The 19,174-nt window shown below is 32.6% G+C and overlaps 1 protein-coding gene across 1 annotated transcript; it reads right to left on the reverse strand.

Annotated features, from left to right (window-relative positions):
* Positions 1-394: 394 nt before the first annotated feature.
* Positions 395-12,482, reverse strand: LOC132281197 (receptor-like protein kinase FERONIA). Its single transcript, XM_059782922.1, has 3 exons — positions 12,100-12,482; positions 2,632-2,767; positions 395-469 (listed from the first exon to the last, which is right to left on the reverse strand). Exons 1-3 carry the CDS (start codon positions 12,480-12,482, stop codon positions 395-397), a joined length of 594 nt encoding a protein of 197 aa, XP_059638905.1.
* Positions 12,483-19,174: the final 6,692 nt, after the last annotated feature.

Below are 19,174 nucleotides of genomic sequence, written 5' to 3' on the forward strand. Positions count from 1 at the left end.
GTGGGCATGACTACCTAGTCCTAGCAGGGTACACATCCAACCATCATAGCCAGCTATGCATCCCAATGCATATATGCTCCTTAGCCAACGACTCTGAAACTCAGGCTCGTATCGTGGCACCATAAAAATATATTTAAAGTTCGTTCCAAACTAAAAATGTCACTCAACTATTTAGTGATCTGACACAAAATACAGGTAGGACTTAACTTTTGTAGTTAATCCATCCCTTAATCCAGAGTAGGTAGGACTTAGCATTTTTAAGCTAATCCCCCTAGTATGTCACCGTCCCATACCGGTGCATACCAAACATCCATCCAGAATTGATAATATATATATGACAGCATAACATATCAATATCAACATATCCAATCATAAGCATAACAAGAATGTTTAACTAGCAGGCTTGTTCAACACATCTAGTACCTAATTCTCCAACAAATTTTAAATGCAGAGGATAAATATAACCATCCTGTAACTCACAATAAGCATAATAATAACATTAACAGACTTTACATGCTTACTTGTAATTACTCCACAACATCCCACAAGTTGACATAAACAATTTTTTTTGTAATCATCAATTAGTTCCTTATTAAGTATTAACTGAATTTATATTAGTTAATAGGCTTAATCCCATACCCCTGTTATATGATTTACATATCAAACGCCTAATTCAATTGCTAAATTAAAATTAAATAACTTGAATCTCCGCACCAAGCAACCATGTAAACTTTCTTAAAAGTTTCATAATGTCCCTTCTACTAACCTTCTATGGTATAATATGTATTATCATGCCTTCTGAAGTTTAGTGGAATTTAAACATCACTGAGAACCTCTAATTAAACTCTCAATTGCCCCTGGAAACCCATTAATCCACGCACAGTAGCTAGCAGTCTCGCAGAAAACCAAAAAAAAATGAAAACCCTCGAAGGAGCCGGCTCCACCTAGAGTGGAGCCGCCTCCATCACCAAGTAGAGCCAGCTCTACTACAATGTAGAGCCTGCTCCATCTTTTAATTGAGCATGCTCTACTTGAAATAGAGCAGGCTCCTTCCCCTGTGCGTCGTTTTTCCAATTCCGGCGGTGTCCGGCTATGTTGATCCTCCAAACCAAATTTCTTGCTGATTAAAATTAAGTCCTTAGGTGTTCAAAAGTTAATTAACTTCCTTGATTAATAATCACATTTAGTGGGAACAAGAATTAAATTAAATAGTTTAAAAACGATTAACATGCACCTAAAAGAAAACATGTTGTTCAACTTCTTCTCCAACTCCGGCAACTTTGTTCCTCCAACCCAAGTTTCTTGTTGATTTAAAACTAAGTCCTAGGGTATTCTAGAGTAATTTAAATTCATCATTCATTAATTGAATTCAATTGGAACAAGAGTTACACAAAACAGAATAAAACATGCAAAATACTTAATCGGAAACACAACCTGTTTTGAACAAATTCCATGCAACCAAGCAGTTTAATTTAGTTTTTACCCATCCTGAGATTGTGTTAGAGATGCAAAGAACATAGGCCAAAGAGATAGAGCTAGTATAAGAACTGCCTTACACCGACGTCGTTCAACAAACTTCGGCCAACTCTCTGTTTCTTCCCTTTGTTGCTTCCTAAATTTCTCCCAGACTCCTCTAAACTTCTCTCTATTTTCTTTATGTTGGGACTAGGGTTTTTGATCTCTAAACCCTAAGTAGTCGTCTAATACTATATTTATAAGCTTAAGTAAAAACTTAAACCCTAATTCTAATTGAAAGAGAATTATACAACCGACAATATAACAATCCTATACTACGTCGGCTACAACAATGACGCTAAAACAAAACCCTAATTAATCCTACTAACGTAAAAACTCATTTACTTAATTAAATCATTTATTAATTAATTCTATTTAAAGAAAACAATTTCATCAAATAATTAAAACCCAATAAATTAACAATTAAAGAATTAAATAGAATAAATAATTTACAACACTTAAACAAGTCACAAAATTCAAATAATTAATTAAATCCTATGAAACAATGAAACCAACAAATTCACAACTAAACACATAAAACACAATTTAAATAATTAAATAAATTCCAGAATTATCCTTGTTAAATCAGGGGTATTACAGCTACTATCATGTTCCCCATATCTAGATTGAGGAACTATGTCTTCATAGCTAACCTGACTACATATGGAAAGTACTTCTCATTGAAATGAGTACTGAACTGATCATAGGTCAATGAATTCCTCTCCTCTGCGGTGGTAACTGACTCCTACCACTGGAGTGTATCTCCGACAAGTTTGAAGGTAGCAAGTATCTGCCTCTGAACCTCCGTGCACTGAATCATTCGTTGATGTCACTCGATATTCTTCTTCCACTGATGAGCTTCTTTCGCATCGATGGAGCCTGAAAGCTCAGGTGGGCTCCCCTTTGTGAAAGAACTCCTATCCTTTTCCCAAGGATCAGTCGGAACCACTGGTGCTGGTACAGGTACCGGCTATATCTGAGGTTGATTCTGAAGTGCAGCTGTTACCCCTATTTCTATAGCCCGAGCAATGAGGTCATTAAGATAAGGAGGATACTCTGGATCCCTGACCTGATCCTAAGCTTGCTGAACTACCTCATGTTCTTTGTGAAACTAACCATCAGCATCCTGAAACCCTGGCATTTGCTGCTCTTCCTCCATTTGCAGATGCTGTAGGCGTTCTTGCTACCTACGTGCCGCCCTCCTTTGCTGTCTATTCCCTTGCATGTTATGTCCTCTTCTAGCGTTAACCATCTGTTCACACAGAAAGACAGACATCAAAACGATTTAAACCGAACCGTAAAGGAATACAGCGAATCCTAAACTTAAGCTCTAACCAAGAGAATATGCTACGTCGAAGTCTTAATACGAAATACCCTAGAGAGACTGAACCTGGAGTGCTCTAATACCAACTGTGATACCCCTCAATTCTAGAGCCAACATGCAACATAGGTGGGCATATGTACCTAGACCTAACAGGGTATACCTCAACCTATCATAGCCAGCTACGCATCATACTGCATATACGCGCCCTAACCATCGACTCTGAGACTTAAGCTCATATCGCGGTACCATAAATATATATATAAAACCTTCCTAATACATAATATAAAACAAACATCCAATATGTCGTTCAACTGTTTTAGTTGACAAGACATGAATCCATGTAGGATTTAACTATTTTAGTTAATCCATTCCGTATGTATGAATAGGTAGGAATTAGCGTTTTGATCTAATCCATCCCTAATATGCCATCGTCCCATACCAGTGCATATAATGCATATGATCCATAAATGATGCAACGCTTAAAACAGTACATCAAATAAAATCCACATAATCCATATAGTTGATAGAAACAGAATTTAATAGTTCATCAACCAAAATCCAGAATAACATCCCTGTAATTGATAGAACAATATTTAATGGTTCATCAATTAAAGTTAAAGTCCAGAATAATATCCATTTAATTGATAGAACAGTATTTAATGGTTCATTAATTAAAGTCCAGAATAAGCATAATAAAATCTAATAAGTATATGACCCTATTATGCATCTAATAAAGATTTAAAAATCATATAACAGTCCATTAAATTGCTAGAATAAAATTAAAGCAATTATATCCCTTATCCGTTAACAGTATGCAAGATTGTTTAAACCTTCCTACTGTTAAATCCATTACCATATAGATAAGATTTATGCAACACGGAGTTTTAGTATATCATGAAACAATATTTAGAACCCTTAATATCAACCCACAATAGTCCAGAAATCTACCAAAAATAAACCTGTGCTTTAAAGAAAATATTCCAGAAAGTTACTATGCACAAGAGCTTGCTCTCAAAGTGAGAGAGCAAGCTCCCACACAAGGGAGCCGGCTCCCTAACCTTGGGAGCTGACTCTGTGACCAAGGGAGTTGGCTCCCTAATTCTATGGAGCTGGCTCTCTCTCTCACAGAGGTCGTGGGCTGAAAAATAAAAAGAAACCGGCTCTTTCCCCTTTGGAACCGGCTCTATCCCCACTTCCTGTCATCGTCTTCGTCTCTGATGACATTAAAAACCCTCTAAAATCTTTAATTTAAGTTCCTGGAGGTCCGACTAAGTCCCAAATCATCCAGAAAAAATCATATATCTTAATACGCACCGTTACAAAATTTAAATCAGATTTTGAAAATTGTTCAACAATTAAATTTAAATTTATCAACACATCATATAAAGTTTAAAGACTGAATTAACATGCAATACAATAAGAATATTAATATCTGTTTAGTTTCTGGAGACTACCTAGGCATACACATAACACAGGTCAAAAGAAAAGAGCAAGAAATAGAACTTGCCTTTGATTTCAGTTTTGAAATCCCGACGTCGTCTTCCTAACTGTTCCAGCAATCCTTCACTGCTCTAACTCCTTTGTTGCCCTTTGGTTCAACCCACGAGCAACACTCCTTCGTTCTCTCCTTAGTTTAGTCTTAGCCTTAGCCAAACCTTAAGTTTCCCTCCTTTATTTTCCCTCAGACCTCTCTGTATTTCGTCGCCTCTACTGTTATGTGATTAGGGTTCTAAAACCCTTGGCAGACTTGTACAAGTATCTATATAGGCCAATAATTTTACCCTAATTCTAATCATATTAAGAGACAGAAAACTAAAAGAAAAATAAAACTAGTCGGCCAAAAATTTAATTACCTAAATAGAATATAAAACCTCAATTATATTTTAATAATTAATAAAACTAATTTAATCAATTAAACCAGTTAATTCATTTAAATAAACTAAATAATACCATTAAACCATTAAACAATTAATTCAATTAAATAAAATAAATAATACAATTAAATAACAACAATTAAAACAATTAGGCAAATAAGCAAATAATCAAACAAAAATGCAATAAAACAATAATTAAAATGCCGAGATTATCATTTTAAAATTAGGGGTATTACATAGAGTCCCTCTAAATTTGTAATTGCTAGAGACTTTTGTTGAATTTGTAATTGCTAAACTTTTGGTTAATTTGTACATTACAAATTTCTTCATTGGCCCACATAAATCTAGAGAGATGGAGCAACATATCTGAAACATTGATTCAGACTTGAATTATATGGTAGAGGCAAATAGGACAAACGTTGGAATCAGATTAAGAATATTAAGAATGATACCATGAATAGAAGTGTAGCAATACTTAATTTCATTCTCTTAAACTAAAAATCCATATTAATATATGGAATTGGAGGATAACACATGAGTGTATTCTTTGTATGCTTCTCCCCCAACTTCACACAAAAATATTTTGATCGATCTTCAAAACCCTTACTTTACATAACTTTAGCACTCAGCACTCCCAAACTCATAAGAATTGTTTCAAGATAGGAATCTGAAGGGGGTTCACAACTCTTTCGCTTTCCTATGTAGTATCATTATCCTTCTAGCGTTGACTAGTTTCAGGAAATAAAAGGGGGCAAAATCGTCTATGCAATTATTTACTTAAAATGAGGTGTTGGCTTTTTGAAACGTGAGTTTAGAAAGCAAGTTTTATAGGCTTCGCTGGAACGGACTTTTAATGACTTCTGATTTCATTGGAAGTCCGTTTCAAATATTTTGCCAAACACTCAAAATTTTCACAAATGGGCTTTTTGGTCCTGGAAGCCCATTAAAAGCCTTTAGAGAGCTCAGCCAAACAGGCCATAATGTTTTGTTTTTATAAATAAGTCATTAAACGGGTTACACATGTAACCCGTTTAATAAACAGGTCGGATTAGTGTTGAGAATTTATGAGACGATTATTAAACGGTCGTGTTCGAGTTGAACTATTTAGTAGAATATCTTTAGGTCGATACGACACGATTACAATCCGCGAACATGAATTGCCACCCTTAAATGATGTTGCTTATAGTTTAGCTATTGAAGCAATGGTGGAGAAATGTGAGAGTTTTATAGAAACTATCTTCTAAATACTCTCTTAGAGCATCTCCGACGGCTGTGCATGTGTGTATGTGTGTGTATATATATATATATATATATATATATAAATCTAATGTTTCATGATAAATTTATACAAAAAATTTGAATTATTTATTTTTACCTCTTGTTTTATAGCTTTTATGTAAAAATGTATTCTCCCATAACAACAAACCAAGTGTCATGTCAAACCCCACATAACTTTTACAAACCTATTTAATATAGAGTTGATTCTTTAATGAAATGAGAAAGAAGAAGAAGAAAGGAGAAAGGAAATATAATGATATGACTGTATAAAAATGTTGTATAAAATACACAACAATTTTATACATTTGGACGTTGTGTCAAGGTTGTGTAAAATACACAACAATTTTACACATTCTTCTTTCTAAAATGCGTATGGAGGCAAGAATAAAGAAACTCGATTCATGTTATGCTATTTTTTCACGTCCCATTGCTTTTCGAATTGTATCCAATGGGGTTTGTTCCGCTCTTAAAGAGCATGGGCCCTAATTCCTAGATCTGCCTAGATGTTCTAAAATGTATTTTAACATACTAATGAAGATAAAAAAAATTTACACATCATACGTGATTATTTTAATAGACTCTTAGAGACACTGATACAAACTCAAAATCTGATAGAAATTCAAACTTTGATGAAAACTCTATGTACTTTTAATAATATAATATAGCATATTTATTTTATATCAAAATTGAATGAAAACTCTATGTACTTTTAATAATACTAGGAAAAGATACGTGCGATGCACATGATCAATGTTTTGTAACTTATCGAAAAAAAAAAATTCATATATTTTTTAATTATTGTATAGAAATTTTTTTATTTTATTTAGATATATCATTGTCTAATTAGAATTTCTTTTATTAAAAAACTCATAATAAATAGATAAATACAAAGATTATGTGTGATAGAGTTCTCTTTTTATATTATTAATTAATAAATATTTTTTATATTAAAAAATAAATACTGAAATGCAGAAATTCTTTACACTTCTATATATTATTTATATGTGTTATTATATTATTATATATTTTCTTTAAATATATCCTTGTCTAATGTGATAGAGTTTTGTATAAAATAAAATAGGTAATTTGTGGTAGAGTTTTATAGAATAATTTGTCATAGAGTTTTATAAAAAATAAATTAGGTAATTTGTGGTAGACTTTTATAGAAATTGTTTTATTTTCTTTAAATATATCCTTATCTAATTAGATTTCCTTTTATTAAAAAAAAATTATAATAAATAGATAAATACAAGTTATATGTGATAGAGTTTTAAAGAAAATAAAATAGTTAATTTGTGGTAGAGTCTAGATAATTTGTGTTAGTATTTTATAGGAACTCTTTTAATATATCATTGCATAATGGGATAGAGTTTTATTGAAATTAAAATAAGTAATTCGTGGTAGAATTTTATAGAATTTATTTATTTTCTTTAAATATATATATATATATATATTCTTGTCTTATTTAGATTTTCTTTTACTAAAAAACTCATAATAAAAGGTAATTTGTGGTAGAGTAAAAATTATTGTATTTTTTATATCAATTAATAAATATTTTTTATATTAATAATTCTTGTCTAATTAGATTTTCTTTAATTAAAAAACTCACAATAAATAAATAAATCGGTAATTTGTGTTAGAATTTATATAAACTCTTTTAAAATTTTATTTTATTTTCTTTTAATATATCATTGTCTAATTAGACTTTCTTTTATTAAAAAACTCATAATAAATAGATAAATACATATTATATGTGATAGAGTTTTAAAGAAAATAAAACAGATAATTTATGATAGAGTTTTATAGAAATTTTTTTCTTTTCTTTTTATGTAAATATATTCATAATAAATAGATAAATACATGTTATATGTGATAGAATTTTATAGAAAATAAAATAGCTTTTGTGGTAGAGTTTTATAAAAATTATTTTATTTTCTATAAATATATTCCCGTCTAATTAAATTTTATTTTATTAAAAAACCCATAATAAATAAATAATGTGATAGAGTTTTATAAAAAGTAAAACCGCTAATTTGTGATAGATTTTATAGAAATCAATTTATTTTCTTTAAATATATTCTTTTTAATTATATTTTCTTTTATTAAAAAAACTCATAATAAATAGATAAATATATAATATGTGTTAGAGTTTTATAAAAAATCTTTTAAAAACTCTTTTTATATCAATTAAAAGATATTTTTATATATTAATAATTCTTGTCTAATTGGATTACCTTTTATTAAAAAAAACTCATAATAAAAGGTAATTTGTGGAAGAGTTTTAGAAAAATTATTTTATTTTTTATATCAATTAATAAATATTTTTATATTAATAATTCTTGTCTAATTCGATTTTCTTGTATTAAAAACTCATAATTAATATAAAAAAAAAAAAAGAAATTTGTGTTAAAGTTTTATACAGAAACTCTTTTTAATTCAATTAATAAATATTTTTTATATTAATAATTCTTGTCTAATTAGATTTCCTTTTTATTAAAAAAACTCATAATAAATACATAAATAGGTAAATTGTGTTAGAGTTTTATAAAAACTCTTTTAAAACCTCTTTTTACATCAATTAATAAATACTTTTTTTATATTAATAATACTCGTATAATTAAATTTCCTTTTATTAAAATAACTCATAATAAATAGATAAATTGGTAATTTGTGTTAGAGTTTATAGAAACTCTTTAAATATATATTTGTCTAATGTGATAGTGTTTTATTGAAGAAAAAAATAGGTAATTTGTGGTAGAGTTTTATAGAAATTGTTATATTTTTCTTAAAATATCCTTATCTAATTAGATTTTCTTTTATTATAAAGCTCATAATAGAAGGTAATTTGTGGTACAATTTTAAATATTTTATTTTATTTTATTTTATATATCAATTAATAAATATTTTTATATTAATAATTCTTGTCTAATTATATTTTCTTTTATTAAAAAACTCAAAATTATAAATAGATAAATAAGTAATTTGTGTTAGGGTTTTATAAAAATTCTTTAAATATATCATTGTCTAATATGATATAGTTTTATTGAAAGTAAAATGGGTAATTTGTGGAAGAGTTTTAAAGAAATTATTTTATTTTCTTTAAATATATCCTTGTCTAATTAAATTTCCTTTTATTAAAATACTCACAATAAAAGATAATTTGTGGTTGAGTTTTAGAGAAATTATTTTATTTTCTATATCAACTAATAAATATTTTTGTATTAATAATTTTTGTCTAATTAGATTTTTTATATTAAAAAAATCATAATAAATAGATAAATAGGTAATTTGTGTTCGAGTTTTATAGAAACTCTTTAAATATATCATTGTTTAATGTGATAGAGTTTTATTGAAAATAAAATAGATAATTTATGGTATATTTTTATAGAAATTATTTTATTTTCTTTAAATATGTCATGTCTAATTAGATTTTCTTTTATTAAAAAACTCACAAGAAATGGTACTTTTTGGTAGAGTTTTAGAAATATTATTTTATTTTAATTGGTAACTAATAGGATTTATTTTAATTGATTTTAATCAATAATTTATTTAGTGATTTAATTGGTAAAATATAGGATTTATTTTATTTGGTAACTTATTTTATTATTTGGTAAATTATTTTATCAATAAATTATTTGAAACATCTTATTGAATATCAATATCTTAATATCGAATATACAATTTTGATGTGCTTATTGTTTTTTTTGTTGAAATTGAATTTGAGGAAGAACGACATGATTTTAGATGTGCTTGTCTTAATTTTTGTACCTTTCCTCCTTCCTCCATACCTCTATGTATAAGATTCTTGGATTAATAGGATAATGACATGTGTCCTCTCCTGATAAGGAGATAATCATAACTGTTTTTTATCCATCCCAAAATAAGTGTCCACTTTCCTTTTTCAAACAATATATTTTACATCATTCCAAAAATGTCGGGCAACATAGTAATTTTTCAGGCAGACAATACATGGTCACACATGTCCCCTTAAAAATTACTACTCCCCATAAATGACACTTATATTGGGACGGAGTATCAATTAATAATTTTTTTTTATATTAATAAATAAATACTAAAAATACTGAAACACTTAAACACTTCCAAATGTTGAACCGGCATTTGGGCTAGACCTTTTAGCACATTAAATAATCGTATAGATAATATAACATATATATATATATATATATATATATATATATATATGCTATATTATATTATTAAAAGTAATCCCACATACATTAATTGCAACCCCACTCTCATGGGCCTGGCCCAATAGTATGATTAAAATATGTTTTGAACCTTGAATTGGGCGTAACTGACCAGAAGTTTCAAGTTTTTGCAGGTGTTTAGGAAATTGAGTTCATAGGAAGAATTGCTTCAAAGAATTAGAATTTTGTTACATTATTTCAGTAGTGATTTTGTTTCGAATTTTAATAAGTCTTACTTTTTACTAATCGTTTCCCATCTGCATTGTTGATTTTCACGTGAGCGACATTTTCAATGCTTCAAAATCAGAAACATTGTAGCGTGCAAATGACTTATATAGGATTACCATCAAATCACAATATATACCATCATGTAAAATCATTTCCAGGTAAGAGACAGAACAAAGGCACATGTGCTTCTCTGGAAGAAACTAACATCAAGGTTCTTCATGCACTAGTAGTGAACAGGAGCAATCTATATCATGTTTTACAAGAACATAAGTTATTCACCTGGACCATAGAGCTCTATGTCTTGCAAAGATGATGATGAATGATAAATGTTGGAGTCAGATATTGTCACTCCGATTACAGTAACTCATGTGAACTATAATTGGTTGCTTCTATTAGTCCCTGCACAGAAGACGAGTGAAAATTAATAAATAGATTAAAGAAAATTTAAGGACTTTATTGATTTGTCACACAGAAAATAGTTTATCGGAAAATAAAAAACTGTATAAAACTCTTGTTTGGTTCGATTTTTTGAAAACTATTCTCTAAAAATCCGTTACAAAAAGTCTGTTTTTAAAGAGTTGTCTTTTTAACCATCTAAAAATAATTTTCAAGCAGGCCTACATTTTCTTAAGAATGTATCTCCCTCGGTTAGAGCATCCGGGGCGCAAGTAGTTTTAGAGAGAGAGTGTGTCAGTGTAGAGAGAGAGAGGGGCGGTATGTAGAAACAAATGGAGTGTTTTTTTTTTGTGGCCCTGCAATCACTATCTATTGTGTCCTCTACAGACGGAATGGCATTTGGAGAATACTTTATAATTTTTTTTTCTTTGTTTAATTGGCTGTTGTATAATGGATCAATTGATACAAAGTAAAACACATACAACAACACTCTTTCAACGACAATTTTTAATGGCTATATTATTTACTCTATAAATACTAATTTTCATCTTTAATAATTATCATCTTCAATAATTCTCTCTTTCAATATTTTTTTAAACATTCCTCTTTATGGATCCTCAACCTCCATTCTATCGCCCCCATCTCAACCAATCTCATAACTCCGAATTACCACAGCAATCCAATTATAATTCAAATTTTTTATTTAATTTTTCAATTAAATTAATAAAATAATAAATAGATAATGAGATAATTGGGTTCCACACTATGAAATACATAGATAACAAAAAATAGTGTATTACATTATCACTTTTTAGCTTATGTGGCACTCTACTTTTTAAAAAGAAAATAAAGAACCTTTTATCACCACACCACTTGCTCTTACAAGTTAAATTTAGCAATTCACGTCAACTTTTGGAGTGTATACCAATAGTCAGAAATTGTGAGTATTAGCTTAAAGTAAATTTATAACATTTTTATTACAAGGTTTAAACCAATATGGTACAATTAACAGTCTTTAAACTTTATTATTAGTGTGATGACAAATCAAATAAAAACCAAATATTTAGAAAGTGCTAATCAGAACTGGGAAGGAGTGGATGATGAACAAGTTTCGATAATCCAAGTTTTGCATATACGAAATACTAGTATAAAGAAAGAGAGTATAGCTCTTACCAACCTCAAAAAACTTTTTCCTCTTTTCTTGAAATTGGGAGGCTCAACCATTTTGATCACCTCATTCTCCAATGCAGCAGCATCAGCCGTTTCCTGCAGTTACAGAGCAAACTCGAGGTTTCGCACAACATCACTCATTGGAGGTCGTTCAGTTTCGCTCTTGAGGACGCATTTCAAACAAAGTGGCGAAATCTTCCCCATTAGAAATGGATCAATGATCTCTTCAACTGACTCTGCTTCTATGCACTCCACAACCCACGTGCTTAGAAGTCTCCGCTCGTCCCCGTAGTCTTCCTCCACAGAGATAGTTTTCCTCGCACACAACACTCTAAACAACACCACCCCCAAAGAGTAAACATCAGATTTTTCTGTAAACCGAGAAGTATGAAAATACTCTGGATCGAAATAGCCATTTGTACCCACAAATACTGTGTAGATGAACTGTTGGTCCTTGTGAACCAACAATGAATAATCAAAATTTGACATCTTAGCAACGTAGTTTGATCCAAGAGAATGTTATGCGGATTCACGTCACCACGGATAATTTTCTTCTGCTCCACACCTCTATGAAGGTAGTTCAGTGCTTGAGCGACACCGTAGGTGCAAAAATTCGCTTAACTAAAAAGCTAAAAGAATAGATACAACTCACTCAAAATAAAAGAACAATTAACAAGAATAATTCAAAAAAAAACTTGCAATGCTCGATGATTTTTATTGGAGGTCTACACCTCTATTTATATACAAAAAGATGATGGAATTATGGTAGGATTCGCTATACTTGTCCTTCACGTTATTTCTATAAAAATTCATTCTATGTACAATTCCTTACATACAAGTTTCTTCCCTTATTCAATTTCTTTCTATGTAAACTTTTCCCATACAGAGCTTCTTTCCATATAGGATTCTTTACCATATAGGACTTTTTCCTATGCTGAACTTCCTTATATGAAGGATCCTTAAGTAAACAGGACTTTGATTAATCTAAACTGAACTTGGATTAGGATGTGAATGCGCCGTACGAATTTTTAGCAGGCCGAGAGGTTAACGTTAATAACCTTGGGTCGATGGCAACTTTATTTGGGCCTGATAAAGATTGGACTTTGATGGGCTTTCAAAGAATAATTGGAATTATACCTTATTTTAATGACGTGGCTGATTCTTATTGGAAGGGGAATTTTCCCTCCACACTTTGCCCCCAATTCCCTCCTAAATTGAACTACGGCTTCTAATTAGAAGGGAATTGATTTTACACGGTTGCCAATTTTTGCAAGAGGCGGTTCGAGAAGTGACCATTGACATTCTGACCAAAGGATTTCTTCAAAGCTTGCTCTTGCGTTCACTGCGTCGTCATGATATCAGGTTAGTTTTTCATCTATCTTTCTGATTTTGTATCATGAGCACTTCATCCATTCATGACCACATAGAGATTATGGATTCCGAAACCACACCTTCGTCATCTCCTGTTCTTCTTAGAGTTCCTCCTCCTAGGGTTTCTAGCCCTCTCAAGCCCACGAATGACTCTGTCGTGCGAATGGATGATTCTTTGCCACAAGTAGAGGTATCCACTTCTGGATCAGACAATATTTTTATAAAAAAGGAAAAAGAAATGATTTTGTCCCTTCGGTGTATCAAGTTTACCATTGATTCTGTAATGGAAAAATTTGAGATCCCCGAGGGGGTGGAGATTGCTTAATACCCAGAAAATGCTGATTTCAGTTCCAGTGAGGGTGTCAAAGATAATGAATTACTTTTGTTCATTGGGCACCTTCATGCTCTTCGTTTTCCCCTTCATCCTTTTTACTATTTAGTATTTAACAAATTAGGAATTGCCCCCTTCAAATAAACCATAACTTTCTTATAATAGTATCGGCTCTTCTTGTGCGTCGAAGGTTAATGGGACTTGACCTGAATCTTGCTGACTTGTTGATTACCTATAGTATTTCCAGGCCGAACTTGAACATTATTACTTCACTTTTTCTCTTCAACAGAGGATATTCACAGACCTTCCTTCTTCCGAAAAGAGATTGAAGGAGAGAATTATTATTATACAGGGGAATTAGTCTGTGTCTGAATCAAACAAACTTCCTATTCCTCGTAAATTTGGGATATTAGGTATAAAAGATTTATCTTCATGTCATCTAGAATGCTCTGGTTGCTTTCCATGTCAGGTTTTACTTTTTCATCGTATTTACGAATTTCTTGGTGTTTTTTCAGCAACGTCCCATCTTCTATGGCTAGGGAAAGGTTTGTTTTCCTCAAGGAACAAGTTTGGAACCACCCCCTTCTATAGAGAACTTTCTTTCCTCATCCAATCTTAAGGAGCTTGCTTTTAGTTCTTCAGCAGCTGATCTCATGGATTGGTCACTCCCTTCTTTCAACAGTTTTCCTCTAACTGATGAGGAAAAGAAGAGGGCTGAGGCTCTTAAGAAGAAAGCAGCAGAGGGCGAGCCCCTGACAGTTATACACTCTACTGAGCAAGAAAGGGAAGTTAAAGAACTTCCTCTAAAGAAAAAACTTAAAATTAAACCTCAGCAACCAAGAACAAGGGCATTAACCTCTCAAAGAATAAAGGGAAAAAAGCTGACGAAGTTAATCCTAAGGAGGAGGTTAGGGCTTTTGTCTTAGCAGAGACAGGAGAACCTTAGAGGCCCATTTTCTCTAGGGCTGATAAATCAGTTCTTCATTCTGGAGACTCGATAGTCACAGATCCTTCTGCTGCTCTAGCAATTGCCTGAGGGATATGGTTACCTAAAGATGATGAAATAATAGGTAACATGGGGTTAGAGTAGCTGCTTCCTTCTGCCCCTGTTCGCACCATGGAGGTTTGTCTTCTTTCTTTTCTTCATTATTCTCTTACTTACCTTTTCATTTTACTTATACCATTATTGATTATTTAGAATCTGTACCACACAATGGCCTTGTGTGCGACTGCTGAAGCTCAGTCAATTTCTATCGGAAAATTGGAGAAGAACCTTGTTGCTATTGAGAAGAAGCTCTCCAATGCGCTTATGGATGTTAAAATGGCCTATGATGTGAGGGATATATACAAGGGTCACTTTGCATCTTCTGAAGCCAAGGTGAAGGAACTAGAGGCTGAGAACCTTCGCTGAAGGGATGCAGATAACACCTGTACAACTGCTAGGAAATAGATATAGGAGCGTTATTCCTCCTTGGTGCGCTTGTCCAATGCAAAGGCTTTTTGGTTCGGCTTTGCCCAAGGTTCAGGTGATAAGTTAAAGGACCCGGATGCTTTTAACAGAGATATGAAGGTGACCTTTCCTTATGCTGAGGGTCCGAAGGCCCAAGAAGCTGAGGTTTTATTTTCTGAGATGGTGAAGACTCATCAATAATAAAATACCATTTGCAATAGTACGAATCTTTGTAGGATATCACTATAGAGAGGGTGTCGAACCCACAGGGAGATGACTATTTATGTTCTGCATTTAATTAATCTCTATTGGTTTACAGGTAACTGGTTGAATTGTTTGATGGGTTGTCACGATTATAAACTGAAATTAAACTAGAGTGATTAGAGAGAGAAAGGTCTTAGGGCTCTGACTTCACCGCAATCTTCATACTATGGTTAACTGTTTCAACTCTGGGGATTTAACAAATTATATTTTAAATGAATTGAACTTAATAACATTCATTTAATTCGGGCTTTAAAGAATGATGTTTTATAAAATTCAGTTAACTATAACCTATCTGCAGTTAGCATGGACTATCCACTTACCTACTCTAACTATTTTAACTACTTTGTAAACAATCCATCTTTCCTAAGCATAAACTATGAAAACATTCTTTTATAAAAAATATTGCAACACCATTACATGACCTCTATTCTCATGTCTGGCAGGGATCCGCCAGATACCATTCAATAAGAATAGGTTGAGAATAGAAAACAAACTGTTATATCTAAGACAAGGTAATAACAATTTAAAAAATATTTAAAGCATTAAATCTAATTGATTTATCTCAATTGCTCATAGTCATGTAATTAAAAACATAATATATATTAAAATATCCCAGAGTTAAAAACAATCAAACCATAGTACTAGATTGGGTTACATCAGTGCCCTAAGAGAGGAATTAGCTACTCATGATGATGCTGAATATCATCTATGTTGTAGTCGTCTCCATCATCATGGACATCACTTCTCTTCTCAGGATCTTCACTTTTTAAGGACTTCTTTTATTAAGGCCTGTGCCTTCTTTTATAAAAGAAAATAAAGGTCTGGTGGGCTTTTAGGTCTTCTGACCTATCTGGAATGAGATACCACTTGTAAAGAGAATAATCCCGTAACTTAAATCTGATTTGTCATGGAAGGCTCGAGCTTAGGAAGTAGAGCTCAAGCTTTGAGGTTCGGGCTCGAGCTTTGGGAACAAGGCTCGAGCTTCACTAAATTGTTGCTCGAGCTTTAAGGAATGGTGCTCGATCTTCACTTTGACACTTAGCCAAATTTCTTCAACTATTTTTCGAAGCATTTTTTCCTTCAACACTTAGAATATTTTTGGGATTCATCTCTTTTAACATTGCCTAATCCAAGCTTCATGGGCTCGAGCTCTAGGTACGAGCTCGAGCTTTAGGTACTCAAGGCTCGAGCTTTGGGTGATGGTGCTCGATCCTTGAGGTTTGGCACGAGGCCTTGGGAGCTTGGTTCTTCTATTAAATCAACTCTTTAAATTTTGACGCCTTGTGCTTGAGCTTGAGGGTCAAGGCTCGAGCACCCTGTGGTTAGGCTTGAGCACCACTGAGTAGGGCTCGAGCTCTGGAGGTACAAGGCTTGAGCTTCAATGCCTTGTTAATTTTTCTTCTTTTTCTTGCAGGGATCGAGCCTCAAGAATTGGGTTCGAGCTTTAGATCCTGAATTCTTCCAAACTTCACCATTTAAGCTCTCGGCTTTCTTTGAATGACTGGCAACGACTCTGTAAGCTTCGATATCAATCTTTTTATCATAAAGTCCCGGTTTTAACTGTTTCTCTGGGAAAGTACCTATAAACACACATTAAACATAAATCAGTCTACCAATGGATAGAAGTATCACTTTAGGTCTTAACATACGTATATTTAGGAGCTCGAATATGCAATATTCAGCGCTCATCAATAACTAGGTCACTAACCAGAGATTGTTATATCACTCGGTGATTTTCCTATCAAGGGAACCCCTCTTGTTATGTATTAGCTTATGACATGGGTATATCAGTGCTTTCTTGCTTTTGTATTTTTTCGATGTGGGACAACTTATTTAATGGATCTAGCCATGTTGGACCAACTTCATGGGTTTGAAAGGAGGATATTTATAAAGAATACTTGCCCCCCATCCAGGATTAGGCCTAGTTTATTATTGTGTTCGGACTCTTGGGGTCCGAAGCATGGAGTTCCTCGGATGTAGTACATGCCTTAGAGGGATTTATTGATACCTTCGAACTCTTGGGGTCTGAAGTATGTGATTCCTCGGCTACAGTATGCGTCTTAGAGGAATTTATTGATACCTTCAGACTCTTGGGATCCGAAGCATCTAATTCATCGGCTATAGTATGTGCCTTAGAGGAATTTATTGATACCTTCAGACTCTTGGGATCTGAAGCATCTAATTCCTTGGTTATAGTATGTGCCTTAGAGGAATTTATTGATAACTTCGAACTCTTGGGGTCCGAAGCGTTTAAAAGAGGAAGAGGCCAAGAAAAAGAGTCACAGAAACTATGCAACTTTCCAAACACGTGAGTAAGAGTCTATTCATCTCTGAGACTCATTTTATGGCATTTACTTACAGTAAGATATGATTATATTAACCATACATTCTCTCTATTTTTAGTCGATGTGGGACAAATATAGAGTTAAGTTTTGGACCAAATACCTTGGGCTTCTTGTATATAAAAAATATGAGGTAATTATTGCAAAAAACGTCCTTTAGACATAGGGCCTGAGAGTGACTCATTGGCAACCCAGTTTCCAATGGGCCTTTTTTGTAATATGCTTATATGCTTAAGTGTTTCCCTATTTAAAAGGACTTTGCAAGTTACTTTTTTATCGATGTGAGACAAAAATAAAGATTTTTTTTTTTTAAAGACAAAAAATATATATATATTTTCTTTTTCATAATATCTATATTAGGGTACTAGTCTTGCCCCCTATTACAAAAAAGGAAATAGTAATGAATTTAAGAGAAACATTATCCCACATCGAATAAGAAATAGCCACAAACATCAATATATTTGTGGGGGTTAATTGTTTATACATTGTAATGAAGACTGTTGGATTCACAGGACCATTGATTGCTCGTGTATCCAACGTTCTCCATCTTTTGAAGCATCATTACATCACATATTTTCAAAAGAGGATGTAAAAATGATGTAGTAAATAAGAAATTTTATTATGTGGGCGATAAGATAGCCTTATTTGTATAAAGAAACATAGAAAAAATGGACAAAATTTTCTAATGGTAGTACCTTTTGAGGTGCATGGTATTCTATAGGTGTGCAATCACTCTCCCATTGTCTTCAGCTAGCCTGTAAGCTCATTTCCCCACTACTTTTGTAACTCTGTAGGGTACAAGCCAGATGGGTTATAATTTCTTGACGTGTGTTATCTCCTACTTCAGCACCCAATCTCCCATTACAAAGCTCCTTAACTTGACTCTCTTATTATAACTGTTTTGCAGTTGCTGTTGGTATGAAACGAGCCTAATTGCTGTAGCATCCCTCTTTTCTTCCAAAAGGTCAAGGTTGTGCTCAAGCTGCTAATCATTGTTCCCTTCGAGTAATAGGTGTGTCCGAAATGTTAGGACTGCTGACTCTGTTGGGATGACGGCTTCGGAGTCATAGGCTATTGCGAAGGGACTCTCCCCAGTTGGCCGTTGTAGAGTGGTTCAATAAGCCCAAAGCACATTGGGAAGATTTTCATACCACTTAGACTTGAGCTTTTCTAATTTCTTCTTCAGATAGTCAAAGATGGTTCGGTTAATTATCTCAGCTTGCCCATTCCCCTGCGGATGGCTTACTGCGGCCAACTTCTGCCTGATTCCATGTTCAGCGAAGAACTTCCTTGTACTCCTATTTTCCAAATTTTTGCCGTTGTCCATCATGATGACCTTTGATACTTCGAATCGGCATATTATGTTGTTCCATCGAAAGCTTTTCATTTGCTCGTGAGTCATACTTGAATAAGCTTCAGCTTC

The sequence above is a fragment of the Cornus florida genome, unplaced genomic scaffold (genome assembly GCF_030987335.1).
Source record: "Cornus florida cultivar Cherokee Brave unplaced genomic scaffold, ASM3098733v1 CherokeeBrave_3.0.0_Hap2_Chr11, whole genome shotgun sequence".
NCBI classification, from domain to species: domain Eukaryota; kingdom Viridiplantae; phylum Streptophyta; class Magnoliopsida; order Cornales; family Cornaceae; genus Cornus; species Cornus florida.